Here is a 20,714-nt window from a genome sequence, read left to right on the forward strand (position 1 = left end):
GAACTATCAAGCAATATAATAGGTTTGTCTGAAGCTGGACTCATGCCTTAGGCCAGTGTTCCTACTATTTATTTATTTGTTTGTTTATTTAATTATTTTCTCTGATGTTTTTGCCAGTATTGTGAGAGTCATGACAAAATAAAACTCTCTTTTTCTATATCCACCCACATTTATGGCATTTGGCACATACCCTTATCCAGAACAACTTACATTTTTCTCATTCAGGGTTAGGGGCCTTGCCCAGGGGCTCAGGACTTTCTAAATACTAAGCTACCACTCCTACGTTTGTATTGCTCAGTTTAGGCACAAATCAGAAAATAACTACAAATCCAATAACTGCAAATCCAAAGGAATGTCTCATACATTGGACAATGAGGTCAAATTTGATTTATTTTGAGTATCTTTGACTTTTACTAGTGATTGCTTTATTTGATTGATTGATTCTAATGCTTTTGGCGATTGTATTTAAAAAGTAATGGCAATAAATATATTTTTTTTAATCTCTCTCTCTCTCTCTCTCTCTCTTGCTCTGTGTGTGTGTGTGTGGTAGGGAGGAGGGGGTTTGCTGTGTAATGGTTCAAAATGATCCGCCTTTTGCGCACTGGAATTGCCCTCCTTATTCTCCCTCCCTGCCCCTCTGGAGGTGCACCTCATCTCCAGCTCTGTGTGTTCAGACAGTGTTTCCTCTGTACTCAGCCGGGACTGAGAGACTCCTGCGGGACTGTCTGGATTGGATGCGCACTGACCCGCACTGCTGAGACAAAACAGGGGAAAGAAAAGAAAACCCAGCGCGCAGGCTGACTGGGCGGACTTGCGCTTGTTCTTCTCACCCTGGTCTTCTCTTCTGGGCTTGTTCTAGCACTCTGTCCTCTTGTCCTGAATTTGATCATGGTGTTCCTGCCGGGAATTTACGCGCTCACCATTGCGCTCCTGGCTTCCTGCGCTCAAAGCGCCCGTGAGCAAATCCCGACAGGTAAGAAAGTCTTTTTATTTTTAAGAGCATGATCTTAAAACTTTGTTTTTAGACAAGGTTTTGAATGTCCTTGATGTTTTAATGGAATTTTTCTGGACGTGCATTACAAGTTCATCTTCCTCCCAGTCACGGTTTGTGCTCACTCAGTGAAAAGAGCATGTCCAAAATGAGCAGGGGGTGTTTAACAAAAAGGAAAGGAATCTTAAGCTGTTATGTCGGTTCCTGGCTTTATAACACTTTCACGTGTAAAAGGGGTTCAAATGTTTACGAATAAACCATTAAATGTGCGAAGCGTAAAAGAGCCAAAGTGAAATAGTCAGGTGCGCAAAAACAAACAAACAAACAAACAAACACCCCCTACAAAAAAAAAAAAAATTAAAAAAAAATTCCACTTAATTGCATTTAATCAACTGTTTAATGTAATCAAATCATTTGAAAACAATAAGAAGATATAATTTTAAATACAAATGTCTCAAACTCAATTTCGGTTTTTTTCTATTTCTTCTTTGTCCTGTACAACACACTTCTTTAAAAAAATAAAACTAAAAATAAAAACCAGCCGACAGGGTATGAACATGAAGTACAACCTGAAGACTCAGCTGGAGCACAGCTGTAATATTTAGGGTGTGAACTGTCTTTTATACATTTTTCCCCTGAATTTTTCCACTTAACGAAACACAATATGGTTGGACAGGAGGAAATGTGTTAAACCAGTAGTATGGAGTGTTATGGAGTTATGGAGAAGTGAACAGAATAACACTGCACTTTTGATAGTCTTGTATACTTTTGGGTGTAACGTTTGACTCGGGTATTTGAGATGCAATGTACACTTAATGCTCCTTAGTAGTCGGAAATCATAAAAATAAGCCCCTTTCTATCTTTCAAAAAGAAAAAAAAAGACCAGTTTGTTTTTGCTATTTTTAAATGTTCAAAACTTGTTTAAAATTGAACACAATATTTTCTGTGAAAAATAGAAAAGAATAAATAAAATAATGATAATGCAAATGATTATAACCACCATATAGACAAATGTTATGCAAAGAAAAAGACAAGGTTTGCATGTGCATTTTAATCATCCCAGTCAACATTTAGTCTCCGTTTGCTGGTATAATAACTTCCACTCTTCTGGGAAGATGTTCCACTAGATTGTGGAATGTGTTTGTTGAGATTTGTGTTCTTTTAACTTAAAGGTTGTTAGTAAAGTCAGGTACTGATGTAGGTGAGGTGAAGATGCCTGAGTGCGATCAGCGTTCACATTCATCCCAATGGCATTCAATAGGTTTGAGCGTCAGAGCTCTGTAGCAGGAGACCTCATCATATATCATATTGCTCTGCAAAGACTAAAAATCAGGACCTGATCCTGAGTTTTTCACCGTGGCAAAGCTGAAAATCCATCACCTTCTGTATGTTCACATCATTTCGTAGCAGCCCTTGTGGAATATACAGGCTGTTGTAAAACATATGTCTTCATATCTGAGAACAGAGCCAGAATCTAACACTCTGGGCTCAGCATGCTGCGGCTGCTGGCAATATGAACCCTGCAATTAGCCATCGTGGGGAACAGGGTGACGGGTTGCCACGTCCTTTATGGAAGAGGTTGTTTGTGTGAAAGTTTATGCAAAGCCTCGCAAGATTCTGAGTTACAGAGTATCTCTTGTCTGTCTCATTATGGACTTGAGTCAACAATCTGAGGATGGATGATGGTGGAGCATAACTTTTTGCTCTTGTGTAGTTTCTTTCTTTTCGCATCTTTGCCAGATAGTCATCCTGTCCTGGACAGTATGCTCAGATTTTCCATAAACGATCACTTCTCTTTGCTTGCTGGATGTCGCTTTTATGCTGTTATTCAAAGAGCACGTGCAGGCATAAATAATCATCTAAAATGGATTACACCTAAATAATAAATAACATATTTTCAGCATTTTTTAAATAACTTTATTACACTCACAATGCTTAAAATGGCATTGGCTATGTTGTTTTGAGGCTCATGTATACAAACCAGTTCAATGGTTCGCTTAAGCATTCCATTTGAAAAAAAAAAAAAAATGCTAACAAGAAAATCCAGAGGGGAAGCGAGAATAAAAACCAAACGAGTGCGTGTTGGATGAAAAGATGACTAATATTTTAAGACTTGAGCCAAGAAAAGTCAATCAACAGCCAGACTTTGCTTGAGCCAAGCAACCAGAAAATAATGAAGCAAAACTCTCCTGCTGTATACTCTCATAAAAATGCAGCTTTTCCTTTTTTTAATAACCAATTGTTTCTACTTGGCCATTTCACACTTAGCCCCTATTTTACTGTTATTATAACCTTCATTCTTCTGAGAAAATATTTCAATAGATTATGTGGAGATTGGTGTTCATTTATCCGCAAGGCTGTAAGTAAAGACATGTAGGGTGAGGAGGCCTTGAGGGTGTCAGCATTCCAATTCATCCTTTAGGTGTTCAATAGGGTTGATGTTCAAGATCTTCCACTCCAATACATGTAAAGAATATCGACATGGAGCTTAGCTTTGTACACAGGGGCACTGTCTTTAGCAGAATTCTTCAATTATAATATTTTAAAAAGCATATATTTATTTATAACATTTGAACATGTTGTTTTGGGTGTATTCATCAAGTCTAACTAAAAGAGACTTACACTAATTTTAGAGGTAACAAATGGACAATTCTTAAAAGGTGTGACAAGAGAGAAAACAACAGGAAGCTCTTATAGGGTCTCACCAGGCCCAGTGGAATTTACATAACTATTTCCACTTCCCAGGTTACTGCATTTACTCTTGTAAATGTGTAAAAAGTGTAAAAGCAAATGGCCACTAATAAAATAGAAAATCCCATGTACATACAGTTTGTCTGTATTCTCTACGTTGTTTATCATGACTGCTCACAATGTACGCCAATCGATTGTTTCAATGGATGATATGGAAAAGATAAAGGATCAGTTGATCTTGAAGCTTTGCAATGCCACAGTGTATAAGGCTCATTAATTCAGTTTGAGATATGTGTGAAGTGGAGTAGCCACTACCAGATTGGCTTTTATTTGTCTTTTCTACATTATTTAGTCAGACCACCTAGTAGGGATTCAAAAAAGGTTCATGTGACTAAAAATAAATGAACATGCCTCATTGGAAATACAATATTGAAATGCAGAAGACAGAGCTTTGTGAATTGACTCGGAACATGAGTCAAATAGGCAAAGATGAGAATCTCTTGCTTGTCCAGCTGGCTGGTTCTCTCTTACTTTATTCCCTGAGCAAAACTATTAGAACTGCCAAAATGTCAAGAAAAATAAAGCTAAGAAAAGAAAAAACTCCAAAGATTAGTGTACTCGCAAATGGTACATCAGTGATTATTATGTCAACTGATCTGAAAGTCATGAGTATATGTATGCTCATATTACTGAGAGAATTGTAAGCATCTAGCAAATACTATAAATGTTACTGACTATCTGTTCTGGTCATGTTAATGAGTGAACACTGTATAAGAAAATTTGAAGTTGTTAAATATTGTCAAACAGTGCCAATATCCCAATATCGCAAAGAACTTCAATGTAAAGTAAAAAGTATGTTTATTTTTGGTACTATTCTTAAGGTCAACAATGGTTCGATTTTCTGCCTCCGATTTAACAGTAAAGACAACCAACTTTGTCACCACCAATCTTTATTTTAACTGCATTACTAATCAAAAGAATAATTTAGGCAACTTGGGAAATTGTGCAGTAGGATGTATTTATTAGGTTTCAGGTTGGATTTGTATTAGAGTGGAACTCCTAACACAGTTTTCTGATTTCATACAATTGTTAAAATCAAAGATTGCTCATATTGTTTACTAATTTTGGTCAAAGCAATGGTAAGGCTTTCAGCTAAGGTCCTTTGCATTATTATCTGACTATATAAGAAATAATATATGACAGGTTGTAATGTTATTATGGACTGTAATTTCTGACATTTTTCTGTCTGTTGATATTTGAATTTTATGTTATTTTATTACTCATGTTATAGCAGCCAAGTACAGTTGTTCCCTCAGGCATTTATTGTCTGATGGACTGCTGTCATGTTATCTAGAAAGTGTCAGAAAAAAATAAGTGCTGGAGACTCCTTCTCTGAAAATGAGATAACATTAAAAAAAAATTAGGATTCAATTTTTCATATGTACCTAAACAATCTGTTACACCATTCAATCAAATGTAACTCTGTGATTACTCTCAGTAGCCTATTGCAAAAGTTATAATGCCATTAGAAAAAAGCACACAACATAAATTGACCAACTTAATTAGTCTGAAAATGGCCTTATAACCCTCCCAAGATTGATGGACAGCAACAGCTACTTCTCTAAGATCATTGTTATCTTTCCTCTTTGTTATTGTTAACTCACACCTGAATAATCGAGACCAACAATTTACTAAAACCGCCGATTTTATACAGGTGGTCATACTTGCTGATGATAATTAAGGTCTTTCAATTAGCAGCACCTGGCTGGTACTTAACCTCTTAAATCCTATGGGAGCAATAAAGGTGAACTTAGATTTCACACGTTTATTTGTTTTTTTTTGTTTGTTTGTTTTTTTACTGTGATTTTTGTAAAAACTATTAGCAGAATCAAGCATCACAATTGAAAGACTTAAAGCAGGGCTACTTTACCAACCTGGCTTTCAAATCTAAACTCTTCCTGCAGTGTGGTAATGGAAGCGTCTGAGGTTCCGACAACACAGTTTATAAGCAATTTTTACCACAACAAACACAGCCTGTTATTCCCGTCTCCCTCAGCTTTTTCCTAATAAAGAGTTTCCTAGGGCAACGTTTGACCTGGTTTCAAGAAGGATGTGATGGCAGTTATTCAGTCAGTCGACTGTCTTCTTTTTCTTTAATCCCTATATTTGGAAAAATGTTCCATCCTAGGAGAAGTGAAAAAAAGAGTTTGGTGTGTTCCACCAGTCCAGTTTGGAGCAGAGTTATAGAGGATATAGTTCTGGCAGATGGGGATGATGTCACACGTTAGTCATCAACAAGAGGAGGCCATCATAGCAGAGTTGGAGCTGTGTCATTGAATGAATGTAAGCCCTCTGTCGATACATGACACAGTTCAGGGATATGAGTGGAGATGTGTTTTTTTTTACCCACCATCAGCTTCAAGGGCCCACAGGAGAGTACATTTCTATTTTAGTCATAGACAGCTGAAATAACGTCTGACCGAGGATCATTTCCGTTGGTTTATTGCACGCCTGGGCCTCAAATTAGGTTTTTGGGTCCAGAGCAGAAACACATGGACTGCCTACCTTAGTGCAGGAATTTGTGTCTAGTTTCCAGACAAGCAGGTACAGTTTACTTTTGACATGTTACGAGAAGAACCTTCTTGTGGTCACATTAAAATTCTTCCAATTTGACGGTGTAATTTTCTTTCATCCTGGTTAGAATTAGAATGTGTTAGTCGGCGTGTGAATGTGTGTTTTATTTTTAATTCTCTATTCAGTCAATTACTGTTGCTTTAAATAGACAAGTCTTTGGGATATATGGTTTAGAGTTTCTATATGGATAGATTCAGCCCTTTGTTGTTAATGGGTTCTACTGAGGTTCCATGTGAAGCCTTTGACTAAAAGGTCAAACATGGTCTGATGAAGGCTTTACCAATTAAACTAGATAACAATTGAGTTTAAATTGCTTCAAATGCAGATATTCAAAAAGGTTTGCTGTTTTTTGGAAGCTTTTCTCAAAGAAAACTATTTTATTATAGCTTTTGAGGTTTCATGCGGTCCCCTGGTGGTCTAGTGGTTAAGATGCAGCGCTCTCACCGCTGCGACCCGGGTTCGATTCCCGGTCAGAGAACAATCCCCAGCCACTCTCAGTGCCGGTCCCAAGCCCGGATAAATTGGGGAGGGTTGCATTAGGAAGGGCATCCAGCGTAAAAACGTGCCAAATCAAAACATGCGGAGGATCCGCTGTGGCGACCCCTAACGGGAGAAGCCGAAAGAAAGTTTTGAGGTTTCATGCAAAGGGATAAAATAAAAACTTTTTATTGCACTAAATTAAATAAATTAAAATTTTTTAAAGTGTTATTCTCTGAAGTTTATGCTCATTGTCTATGTAAAAGCTCCACTTAATTGTTTCAGAATAACTGTCAGAAAATCTCAGTGTTACTTGGAAAGTTTTTTTGGCTTCTCAAATGGGTTGACTTTGTGCAGCACTTTATGCCATACACCTTCAAGCTCAAAGTAGAGTTGATTTCAGAGCCAAAAAATTTTCATGTTCGCTTTGGATTTTTGTGGGCCTCAATCCAACTATTTAAAGAAAAATCTTTCTCTCAAGGGTTTTTTTACATGATTAGCAGTAAAAAAAGAAGACATTTTAATTACTGTTTTTACCGAGTTTTGTATGTGTCATTTTGGGTTTCCTCTGAAGGGCCTTTAAGGGATCTTAAAGGGTTCTTTGTATAGTAAAGATAGTTTGATTTAATAACAGTTTTCTTATTATAGAATCTTTGGAAAGTGTTGATGATTTCTAAAAATGTAGTTTTTCTTTTTAAATTATTGTAATATTTATGTTATTTTGTGGATTCCCTTATCCAGAGCAACTTATAACCAAGCAGTTAAGGGTTAAGGATCTTGCTCAAGGGTCCACCTTGGTGGTGCTGGGATTTCAACTTGTGAACTTTTGATTTACAGTCCAATGTTTTGACCACTGAGATACCACCATATTTAATACAGTGACAGATTGCATTTTTAAACCAAAAACCTTTAAATCACTGTCTACATAGTGTCCCTAAATTATATGTGTGTGTTTGAGAGTTATATCACAATTCACCAGTGTAAATGTTATGTCAAAGAATTAAAAGTGTAACTTGCTAATGGCTATACTACACATCAGGGATGAGGGTAAAGAGGTCAGGTATGATGGTGGTAATTTTATGTGGCAGAACATTGAGCATTCTTTCCCGATGGCTGGAATGTATCCCAATATTTGGCCTACATTTTTCATTTTTCAAGTTAAGCATGTTTCCACTGTATTTATTTTGTTATTCAATGATATTGTGGACACATAGAACAATTATATATACCATCTACACTGTAAATTGGTTTATGAATTGGCTCTATTGCATTTGTATTACTTTTATCACTAATCATTAATATGAAATACATTCATTAAAATTAAGTCATTTAAAGTTCTCTATTTTCCATATTCAGTAGAAAATCACAATAACTAATCTATGTACGTATATATATATATATATATATATATATATATATATATATATATATATATATATATATATAGCTTGTATTTTGAAAATATTGAAGTTTGAAGATTGAAGATTCTATATTTATTATATATTAAATAATATTAAATATAGAATCTTCAATCTTTAAACTTCAATCTTTTTAAGATACAAGCTTTTATTTATTTATTTATTTTTTACTAAATAGATCTCCAATAATAACACAATTTCTATTTCACAAATTATTTTTGAACAGATATCTTAGCATAATAAAAGTCAAAAAAGGTACATCTTGTTCTCAAAATACAAACCATAAATATGTGTTTCGAACCCTGGACTAGTGCTGGACCAGTGCTGGATCTCTGGACTAAGTTCCTCATCCCTAATATCCAGTCTCAATTATAAATGGATAGATTAAAATGCTGAAAGATTTATTGCAAATGCGATGTTAATATTTCGAGACTTCAGTCCATGCAAAGCTGTCCCGCCAAGCATTGTCCATTTTCACTACAGATGAATTTGTTTTACGACACAACAGAGCCGTAAAACTTAAGCACCATGATTGTGAACACATGCTGTATCTGTTTTCGTGTGGAGCAGAACAGGATCTCCAGTGTCTCGTATCATGCTTTGCCTTCTTAATGGCAGACGGTGTTCAGGAGGAGTCTGAGCACTTGGAATGTGTCACTGTTAATCAGACACACTGAGGTGATACGAAACCTCAACGCATAGCTGTTAGTGGTAGTTAAAAAAAAGAACTATTAAGGATAAAACGACTATAAAAAGTTTTCATTTTAAGCATTAGATTATTTAATGGCCCATTCCTACCATTTCATTAATGAGACCCTGTGATATGGTGCATCATTCACAGATATCTACTAATAGACATTCAATTAGTTTTCCAAATAATACACTACATGCACAATACTATTGGGACACCAACTTTTCCAGCCATATGTTGCCACAAAGCTGGAGACACACAATTGAATAGATTGACTTTGGATACAGAAGCATTAAAGTATCTATTTATATGGACTATGAGACCTAAAACGTTTCCAACACAATCAGAGTCCATGAAGATATGGTTTACATTTGTTGGAGTGGAAGATCTTAAGTGGCCTGGTACTGAGAACACATTTTAAAAGAATGTGAATTGTAATTGTGCCCAAAGCACCCAAGACCCTACATCAGTACCTGACTTTACTTATGCCCCTTGTGGCTGAATTGAACAAATCTACACTCCAAAATTGAGTGGAACAGGTTGTGGAATGGGATGTTTAAAAACCACATACCGGTCTTATGGTCAGGTGTCCACAACCTTTTTAATTTCAAATTGATAAGCGGAGGCAGAACACAAATCATATAAATCGCACACTACACCACCCATAATGCATTTTACTCTGGACTTCAATACCCAGAGATAGTAGCCTTAAAGAAACAGCTCTCATTTTCCCTCTAATGCAACGCTATCTTAATTTTCGTCACAATATTCGCTTTCTGGCTTTGATTCGCCATCCAGCAGCGGCGTCTCGAGCTCGTATCTCAAGTTTTTGCTCGCGTATCAAAGCAAAAAATCGACCGAGTGACCGCTCGTATCTCAAAAAACTCTATATTAGGGCACTCGTATATCGAGGTACCACTGTATATATTGTCTCGAAGCAGCTTTACAGAATCCAGGAGCTGAACAAAATTCTCTTATAATGAAGTTTGTGCATTTATCCCTGATGAGCAGCCTGGGGCGATGTGGCAAGGAACATTTCTTTTAGATGTACGAGGAAGAAATCTTGAGAGGAACCAGACTCAAAAGGGGAACCCATCCTCATCTGAGTGGCACCAAAAGTGTGATTATAAATAATTAAAAGATACAAACACCAGAGAGTGAGAAATATCATGTGAACCAGACCTCACTAAAAACCAAGCAAAATTGTTGAATTTCTCTTTTTTCTTTGCATGTGTTGGCATATAATGTAGAGGCCCAGTTTTATTAAAGAATTTTTATTTCACTACTTAATGGTGCACTACTGAGGTGCTATGAGCAACATTTGTTACTAAGATTGCTTGTCTTTTTTAAACTAATAAAGCTAATAAAGAATGTCATTTGATTCAAGACAAGCATGACGAAAAAAATACAGTAGACGAAGGAAATCTGTGCAGGTAAGAACGTGACGTTTTGCAGCAGTATGTTGGTTTAGACTGGGGTTAAGCAAGCAATGAAGTTTTTTTCCCCCCTCTCTTTATGTATGTTTGCTGTGTTCTCTGAAACTCAGGCATCTGCAGTGCTAACATTTACACAGATGACTGTAGTGGGTGTGCGTGCCCAGAAAAAGGAGGGGGAAAAAAAATCCTTTTTGGGATATTCATGATAAATCATAGGCATTCATAAGCATGGTCATGGCAATGTCATGGATACTGAAGCAATGGAAAATAATGAATGCATGTTAAAATTAATGTTTTGTGGAGCAGTTGTGCAAGTATCTCAGTTTGATTGCATTTGCACAAGGTTTTGAACAAGTTGTATTTATGCTGAACTTTGTAAATAAAAGGGAATTCAAATTATATCTTGAGATTGTATAGAAACTGTTGCTTGGTGCAATCGCTAATGACAGTTTGTACAAACAAATATAGTAGCACAAATGACTTCATCCTGCCTGTTCAGGTACTGGTTTGCTACCAGTACTTTCTTCTGTGCATCCATTAGCATGTTTATTGCTAGCATATACACTTACCTAAACTTAGAAAAAAACCATGCTTGCAGATTCATCAAACTATCCCATCAGCCAATCAAGTGCCAGCAGTGCAACACCTAAAATCATGGACATCAGGGCCACTAGATTTAGCTCCTGTTCATTAAATCCCACATGTGATTTTTGACTGTGGTATGGTGGTTTGTGCCACACAGGCTGCTTTGAGTATTTTTTGGAACTAGTTATCTCCTGAGATGTCTGTGAACATCTGCTTCTAGTTTAGATTCTAAAAAAAATATTCTTAAATCAAAATTTAGTAGGTGACAGTTCTGTGGTTGGAAATGTCTTGTTGATGTGAGAGGGAAAAGAACCGAATAAACCAAATGGGTTGAGCTTACAGAAAGGCTAAAGTAACTCATAGCTACCCTTTACAATCAAGGTGAGCAGAAAGGCATCTCTGAATTATGGAGGCCAAGAAGTGCAAAAGAAATGAACAAATTCAAAAACACAAGGACAAATTAAACAAACCGGAAAAGGTAGGTATAGTTTGAATACTTACCTCTCATTGGACGAGACACCGGTCATTCAAGATATACAGGAAGTCGCTCTGGATAAGGGCGTCTGCTAAATGCCGCAAATGGAAGTAAAACAAGCAGCAGCAGGAGAAAGTGTGTGTAAAAAATTATTGAAGTTTCTCTATTGGAAAAAATTAATAGAAAGTAAATGCATAACTTAAAACATGTACAAGAAACAAAGTTATATGCTATACAACTTCCTACTTCCTGTATATCCTGAATGACAGATGTCTCATCCAATGAGCGGTTAGTATTTTATTTCATAAACTATACCTACCTTCTCCTGTCTGAATTGTTACATTGTTTTCAGATTGGTTAATTTGTTATGGATGGATTTTTTTACATTGTTAATGGTTTAGTTCATTTATTTTTGGATTAATTTGGTTTTTAGATTTGTTAATTTGTTTTGCACATCTTGGCCACGGTACCGAATGCAAAGGAAGTCAAACTTCGAGGCGGACAGGCTACAACAGCAAAAAAAATCTCCTGAAGACTGGAAAAAAGACCATGTATGACTAACACTTTCCTTTAACATATCTGTATTCTTCATCATTCATTTTTCATGGTTAGAAATGTGAAACTAATGACAGCTATAATGTAAAATGACCCTGTTTTTTCAACGAATGTTTTTTTTTTCATAATCTTCAAAATGAAGTTTAATGCAGAGCTTATAGCTCCATCTGTGGACTCCATAAACATGCATCAATTCTCTGTCGGATAAGTACCCTCATCAACCAACCCGAAGGAGACACATGGAATAGTCGTCATAATACCACATTACATGAAAAGAGAGTTTCAGAAACTGAAATCACTAAAAAGAGAGTTTCAGTCTAATCGGTTCTGCCAGCTGCCCGTTCTGTTTTGAAGAAAACGAGTGATAGCACATGGAAAAATGTCGCTAGAGTTCAAATCATATTATGTATAGACTAATCATTTAGATTAGCCTCTGTATGCAATGTCACACACATGGAGCATGAAATTACTCTTGGTTTAGTCACTTAAGATTAATCCTATATAGGTGTGAAGAGTACCTGAAAATCATACTTGAGTAAAAGTATACTGCAAAACGTAATCTATTACAAGTTAAAAAGTCACCAATATCAGTATGACTTGAGCAAAAAGTCTTACGTTTTTTTAGTCCTGTGACCTCAATACTTAAACACGTTAATGAAAAGCCAAAAACGGTTGATTTTTTAGGTTTATATATATATATAACTCTACAATAGTACATCATAAATTCTCATCAGAATGTTATGAAAAAAAAAATGCTTTCATTAGGGTGTTTCACATTGTACAGGGTTCTCGATTCAACCTACTTGAGCTATTAATCATCAAAGAACATTTCAGGAATCATTCCTTGGAAAGCCCATGTTAAACTGCTGACTAATTACAGAATCAAATCAGCTTCGCATGTCTTATAGTGTTTGTCTTACTTGGGACAGAGAGGAAATGTGTCTCCAGCTGTGTGTGTTGGAAAAGAAACTCTTACAAACTTGGTGACATCTGCAACTTAGGGAATAAAACAATTTATACTAAGAAGAAGATTGATACCATTTGCTCTAACAGCAGCTATAATTGTAGTTCGATTTTCCAGGGCAAATTACAGCACCACTTTTAATATATTTTTCTCTGGTACAGTGAATTCTGTGAATGAATACATCACATATATTAGGTTTAAAAAATGGATTTAGTGAAGATGACATTGATGATGATTTACATTTCCGGCATTTGGCAGACCCCCTTAACCTGACAGCGTACAATGGAGCAATAGAGAATGAAGGGCTTTGCTCAAGGGCCCAGCAATGGCAGAATTGTGGCAATGGGATTTGAACATGTGACCTTCCAACCAGAGTCCGATGCCTTGACCACTGAGCTGCCACCTCTCTCTTCTCAGTGAGGAGATGTTTGTTTAGCATTGATGGAAGGAGACTAGGTGAAACTTTTCTGGACACTGCTGGAAAGCGAATACCAAGGTAGTAAGAGTGAATGCTTAATCACACCAGCCCATTATTTTTAGCAGCTTGACATTGCGTCCAATCAGAAGTCCAAAATCATCTCCCCAACAGTGACTAGTTTCCTACACCAACACACCCTTAAGCGTTCCACACTCTACACATCTAACTAAGGTTCCATTATGAGGTGTTTGAGGAATGTGTGTGCTTAGTAATTTGCATTTCCTATTCCTGTGTTTGCTGGGTTGATCTGAGGATATATAGCTTTTGTAGTATGGTGTGGAGGTCACACCTGGGACAAAACAATCTGTGTTGTGTCTGGGTGTGGGGAAGCATACACATGGGAGAAAGGATGAAAGAAATGGTGACTGAACTTCCTCATCATCTACCTAAAGTCTTTCAGCTATATTGTCTTTAAGGCATATTTTTGAGTGCTGTACGAACAAGAATGTCTTTCAAGCAAGTCAGAATGAGAGCCAGAGTACTAAGATTCTTAAAAGATTCGCAAAAGTATGTGCAAGCCCTGAAATTAATCTTCAAGACATGACAGTAACTGCATATTATTTTTTCCATGAGATGGATTCACACTATTATATATAAAAAAAAAAAACACTGAGAACTTCTCAGTTGTTGTACCATGACAGAAGAGTGAGTCAAATATTCTAGACACCTCTCGTCCTTAGAAAACCAGGGAAACTCTAATATGTTAGCTAATATATAAACCACCCAAAAAGACCCAAATCTTTTTTTTTCTGTCTGCCCTACTGTGTTTCCCATTTGGAACAGTGATTAAAGACACACCACGATGAGGTAATGTCGTTTGTAGGTGCCTCAAGGTTAGCATTACCTTTTGCGAATCAGTCGCAAAGGAGGAAGTGTCTGAAATGTTCTCGGTTACAGTGAACACAGCTGTTTGGCAGTAATAAGATCTCCAGATGTTATTCAACACCCCCGCTCTGCGTTTCAAGATTGAAATGAGTGTGTGTGTGTGTGTGTGTGTGTGTGTGTGTGTGTGTGTGTGTGTGTGTGTGTGTGTGTGTGTGTGTGTAATGGCCTTTTCTATTCATGACCTGAGAGAAGTGTAACACAGATGGGAAAGCGAAACATGACTCCACTGGTCGTCTCCAAGGCAGAGGCAGCGATTAAAGCTAACTGTGCGTCGTATGCATTCCATTTCACTTTTGCTTATTAAATATCATTTATCTCTCTATGTTTTTAGGCAAATGTTGAAATATATTATACACATGGTTTGAGAACTTCTTCTAGGGAATATGTTACAATCATATTGTGTATGTGATAAATCTAATTCTGAATAAATAAATTTGACTGAAGACTGTAAACTGCCACAGAGCAGCATTACAGAAATCCAGATGTGGTTTTCACTCCCAAATTAACAAGCCACAGTTGATTGTTTTGGGATGGAAAGCTCCCTGAGGTAATATGTGGAAGAAACCTTTAGAAATAATCGTATGGGAACTTTCCCTATTCTGGGCGACACTTTATACTTCATTTAATTGTTGCCCTATGTAGAACCTGTGATGTCACTTCCTCAGTAAGGATGGAGCTTGATGGCCCCCATTAGCTTGGCAAGAGCAACTTTAGGATTGGTAAATAAATGCACTGTTTTATGCTATCCAACCCTGAAGTTGCTCTTGCCAAGCTAATGGAGGCCATCAAGCTCCATCCTTACTGGGGAAGTGACATCACAGGTTCTACATGCAAATGTAGTATCTACATTTAATGCTTGTATCTTGAGGCGCCCAAAAGTCTGCTACTTTGTCATATTCTGGACATTTTGTCATACAGCTACCATTTATTTTTGCATAGTTATATTATAAATAGTGTGTATGGTTAACTATAAGTTGTCTTTGCAAAAAACAAAAACAAATGCAGTTTATAAGGTGTTGATCGACACTAGAATGAATGTCCTGGCCATCACAGGCTAATGGTTTTAGTTTTTGCTATTTGTTTTTGTATACATTACTTTTTAAAACCTTTCTATATGCCATGTCACTATACAATCTCATACCTCCCAATTCTATTTCCAGAGCTATTCTTTTTTTTAAGGTTTTTAAGTTGACTGTGTGTTTTCAGTAACATCTTAGAGATTATGGAATAGGTCTCTTACAGTAGTGGACAGTAACAAGGCATTTTGGGAATTTTTCGTTTTTATTTTGTACTTTTTCTCGGGTAGAAAAAAGGCTAAAGCAGTACTTTTACTGAAGTAATATTTAAGCCATTTTCTTTTTCTTTTGTATTTGAGTGCATCAACGGTGCACTTCTTCCATGACTTCTCTATATTGTATCTACATCTATCTTCTCTATCCATCTTTACTACATTTTTCATTCACACAGCTCCAGAAAGCACTTTATACTGGTCCAGATCCTACCCCTGACAATAGACAGGAGATTTGATTTGATATTGATTGCTTTTAATTGTTTAATCATTCATCAAATCAAATCAAATTTCATTTGTCACACACATACATACAGAGTAAGACATGCAGTGAAATGCTTTGTACAACTGTCCAACATTTAAGCATAAAAAAGAAATAGAATTTAAGAATAAATAAATAAAGTAGATAAATAAAATGTATAAACTGTAGAAAATGTATGAAAATATATGTATATACATGAATGACAATTAAATTTATGAATCAATTTATTGTTTCATAAATTGAATCAACAATTTATTTAATCGTATTTTGCAATGAATGTATTTCTGTTTGCCTTGTGATCATAGTGATAGTAGGGTATGGCAGCATACCTAAAAAGGGAAAGCCAAAAAGTACAACAGACATAAGCAGTCTCTGGGATAAAAGACAGACCACCACACCACTGTCAACAAACTTGAGTCAATGCGTGAGAGTGGGGGCACCGGCATCAAACATCCCAGTTCACCAAAACTCTCTACTTTTTATCTATGGTCCCTCCATATCTGATCCTTTTCCTAAGAAAAACCTACTGTTAAAAGGTTTGACTAAAGGTTTTTAGCCTAGACTTGAAAACTTGAACTTATATGTTTTGAGACAGTAAACTCAGCGTTCAGTTTGATCGTCACAGGTTTTACCATGCCAGCTAACATTTTTAGTTAGCCTTTGCTAATGTTTCTGAAGGTTTCTTCGTTTCGAACTAATTTACCATCAGGAACTAAAATCAGTGTGTGATTTGTTTTTGTTTTTTTTCTTCCTCAAGTAAATGTATAAAAAAGTGTATAAAAATGTAAGGATTTCCACTAGTATGCTGACTTAACAGGGTTTATTTATATGAATATTTGCACTAAAATATAAGTTGTTAATTTTACTACCTCTGTTTCAGACATACAATTAGTCTGAAGTGGAACCTTTGCTTATAGCTAGTTATTAGCCTCTAAAGTCACGCATGCATTGCCTAACTGGCGATCTGTTGGGTTTTATCTTAACTATACTTGAATTTTTTATTCAACTGGTACTATTTACATAAAAAAAATAGAATAATGGCACAAAATTGACTCAACTATTTATTTAGATTAAAAAAAAATAACATTTTCAATCGAGCAAAGAATTTGAATAGTTCTGGTAGACTGTCATAGCTCAATCTGTCTATGAATGTATGTCTAAAATATTTTTTACCTTATAAATGCCTTCAATAACAACATGAGAATTACAATGAGAATAAATTAATAAGCCTTTTTTTTTACTTGAAGAAACTTTTTGGTGCTTGGACCCCTAATCATGACGATTAAAACTATTCTGGGTTTATCCATTTAGCATGAGGAAACACACTTCTTGAACCAATTCTCATTGTGTTGACATAGGTTTGAGGTTTGGTTACAGTTTGGTTTCAAGTAACTTGAGACCCTTTTTTAATTCTATACTGTGACCAAAAATCAACATACATGCCATTATGGTGAAGTGGCTCTCGAAAAGCAAAGGGTATTGGCATGGCTGAAGTTTTACACTGTGCGCCCAGTGTGTATTCCTTTTTTTTTTAGCACTGGTTACAGATATCACAATATTCCTAGTCCTACACTGTAACAATGAAGGAACTACATTTATAGCATATGACAGATGCCCCTAATCCAGAGCGATTTACATTTGTCTCATTCTTAAACCTGAGTAGCTATTGGGGTTAATGGCCTTGTTTATGGGCCCAGGAGTGGGAGCTTGATATAGCTCTTGTAACCACTAAACTACCACCTCTGGTGCTACCCAGATGATGATGGGTTTACCTTTTGAGTCTGGTTCCTCTCAGGGCATCCTCATAACATCTCATGGAGTTTTTCTTCACCACAGTTGTCACTGGATCACTCATTAGGTATAAACATACATTTATAAGGAACAAACTTATAGGCACTAAACCTATACACTCCAACTTTGAGACAATGTCAAATAAAAATGAACTTCATTGAATTGAATTTAATCAATACGATAAAACAGCAAGTAATATGTTTTTTAATAAAGTGCTGAAGAAGCATCAATATTGTACAAACGTGTACCAGAGTTTTGTGGACATGTGTTTATTATAGGAGATGAGAGGCAGTGTGAAATAGCCATAAGCTGTGCAATGCAACCTGAGAAGATATAGGAGGAGGTTGTAGTAAAGAGGAACAGAAAGAATGTACCAGTTGAGGGTTAATGTATTTTGCAATTCATGTTTTAATAAATAAATAAAAAAAAAAAACATTTTTAAATACAGTTAAATTGATCGACTGCAGTCAGACCCCGTCCTACGACCACTCACCTCCGACGGAAAAAGACAAAAATGTTATATATATATATATATATATATATATATCGTATTTTTTATTTACTTTATTTGTACTATGTAAAAAAAAAAATCAAATGTGTTTACAGTGCCTCTTTATGTCTGCGTCGGAACGCATCATAGAGTAGTCACTCTTCTCGACTTACGACCTGATAGACTTACGACCGTTTTTTTGGTCCCTATCTAGGTTGTAAATTGGGGTCTACCTGTATTCTGAATGTGTCTACATTCCCAAATAGGATTTTTTTTAAAACGTCTCTCTAAATATATTTTATACAATCCTACATGACTTTGTAAATTTCTTCTTAATAATGTTAAATACATTTCTTTCTCTAGATAAACTGCTTGTGCTCACTGTTGCTACACAAGAAAGTGATGGCTTTCTTCGCTTCATGCAGTCTGCAAATTACTTCAAATATTCTGTGAAGGTAAGATTCACTGTGAGAAATGTTTGGCCAGTTAGTCATTGCCAAATCTGTTTCTTCTAAAGCACTGACCTCAAATCGGTCTGAATTCTTTGGAGCGTTGTGCGATTTCAGAACGTCGGGAAATATTTTCACAGATGAACTAAAAGGATAAAACAGCACTGGAAGCATCATGAATGTTAAAAATGTCTGGGTTTTAAATCCTGTAGTCCTGCTTCATCATGCTTCTGTGTTTATTTAATTCAATTTGATGCTAATGTCTGCTTTAGATTTAAGATTTTTATTCCTAATTCTTCGTAAAATATTTCAGTCGTGAATCATGACCAGGGCTATCAAGACTAGATAGGTCATGTGCTTCACTGTGGTGTTTCTTGATGTAACATGCAAATTGTGTTTGAAGACTCAAAGTCCTGATTCAGATGGCTTTGCTTTGGTGTCTGCATAAATGTTGCCATTTATGGAATCAGACCAGGCAGCTCTCTTGTTGCTCCTGACCAGAGCACATTGAGGATCTTCAATGGCAGTAAGAAAGTTGAAAGAATTTGTTTATAGGTGAAATTAGATTTTCATATTAGTTAGTGTGTAAGTGGTTGAGGGGTCAAACATATGACCTCATGGTTTATAATCTAGAATTATGCTAAGGAATTAAAAGACAAAAAATGGTAGTTGCTGTTATTTCAACAGAGGACAAAATAGAGGAAATATCTCCGGACCATGAACTCAGCTACTGAGAAAACATGCTAATGATGATGTTACTTGATTAGCCTGCGAAAAATATGGTGCTGTGTCTCTGTTCATTGCTAAATGAAGCCAAGGTTTATTTATTATAGAATATATACAAAAGGAAATTGTACACTATTACAGGGTGAATACTTTGATTTAATTGGCATTTAAATATGAAAAAAAAGACTATCAAATGGACTAAATAATTTGTATAGATCATAACTTTAATGTTAAATCTAGCCATCTAACAACTAGATAGTAATCTGGGATTATGTTCCTTTTTTTATTTCCCAAACTGGTGGACTGTATAGTTACTATTATACACAAAAAAAGATCTATTAGTCTGCATGTTGATTTGATCCAAAGCAAATACTAATTCTAACTCCTTAAAAAGAAAGAAGTTTACTACTTTATTTACTCTAAGCGGTAGATTTGACGACATTTGCATAAACTTGCAGTGAAGGAGACCATCTCAAGTATTCAGGTAACACTACAAATTGCTAAATATTTCAAGGGGTGTGAATACTTATCTATTTGTATATAAACTCTTGCATAACAATAATTTTATAATTTTTTTATTTTATTTTAATTATTATTGTCTATTGTACATTCTGAATGACTCATTTAGGTATATGCAGTAAATGGAAAAATATTTAAAGTTAAAATGGCCAATGGCCTATGCCTGGTCTTTCCCAGGTGTTAGGAATGGGTGAAGACTGGAAGGGAGGAGATGTAGGACACACCATTGGTGGAGGACAGAAAGTCCGACTGCTGAAAGAAGCAATGGAAGCCCTGGCTGACCAAGAAGACCTAGTGATCCTCTTTGTGGACAGGTAAGGTGTGATATAGAAGGGAAAAGGAGTCCATCTTATAGAATCCATGTTGAAAAAAGAACACTTTTGAAAGCTTAATAATTGTGTAACAGATTTAATAGTTAATTGGAATATAATAATATATACTTAATATAATACTTAATTGGTTTAGATAAACTATAACGGTCCTTGTGGGTCTCTACTAAGAATTTGTTACCTTCCAATGGTGGCTCTCTAGTAACTTCTTTTAAGAAATACATGATGTGTTTGTGCTGTGGTATAAAACTCAATAACCCATAGATGCTTTCAAGAGCAGTAGTGAGCAATATGAAAATAAAATAGTTGTAACTGAACCACAGTGGTCCTCATTAGTACCCTATATTTTATGGGGGTGGTGTGTTTGTTTAAGCTGAATTACACTTACATAATTACTAGACAGAAAAAAGGCAAGTCTGTTGTGGAGAATATACTTACACATTTAGGCTCACACACTCACAACTGCCAAGAGTCACAACAGCCATATTGTGGACCGCGTTAAAATCGACTCTTTTATTTTTTCCCATGTGGACCAGTGGCACCCTGTGCTATAAGATAGATAATGGTGATTGGGGTTAAT

General features: G+C 35.9%; 1 protein-coding gene across 2 annotated transcripts in view; it reads left to right on the top strand.

The window, feature by feature from the left end:
* Positions 1-621: 621 nt before the first annotated feature.
* The window catches only part of plod2 (procollagen-lysine, 2-oxoglutarate 5-dioxygenase 2), a 51,513-nt gene continuing 31,420 nt past the window's right edge, over positions 622-20,714 (top strand). For both annotated transcript variants that reach the window (XM_046847363.1, XM_046847365.1), the window contains exons 1-3: positions 622-973; positions 18,475-18,566; positions 19,983-20,119. In XM_046847363.1, the coding sequence (XP_046703319.1) occupies positions 889-973; positions 18,475-18,566; positions 19,983-20,119 (314 nt within the window). In that variant the 5' untranslated portion in view covers positions 622-888. The remainder of the gene's footprint in view (positions 974-18,474; positions 18,567-19,982; positions 20,120-20,714) is intronic.

Source organism: Silurus meridionalis, chromosome 4 (assembly GCF_014805685.1).
Source record: "Silurus meridionalis isolate SWU-2019-XX chromosome 4, ASM1480568v1, whole genome shotgun sequence".
Taxonomy (NCBI): domain Eukaryota; kingdom Metazoa; phylum Chordata; class Actinopteri; order Siluriformes; family Siluridae; genus Silurus; species Silurus meridionalis.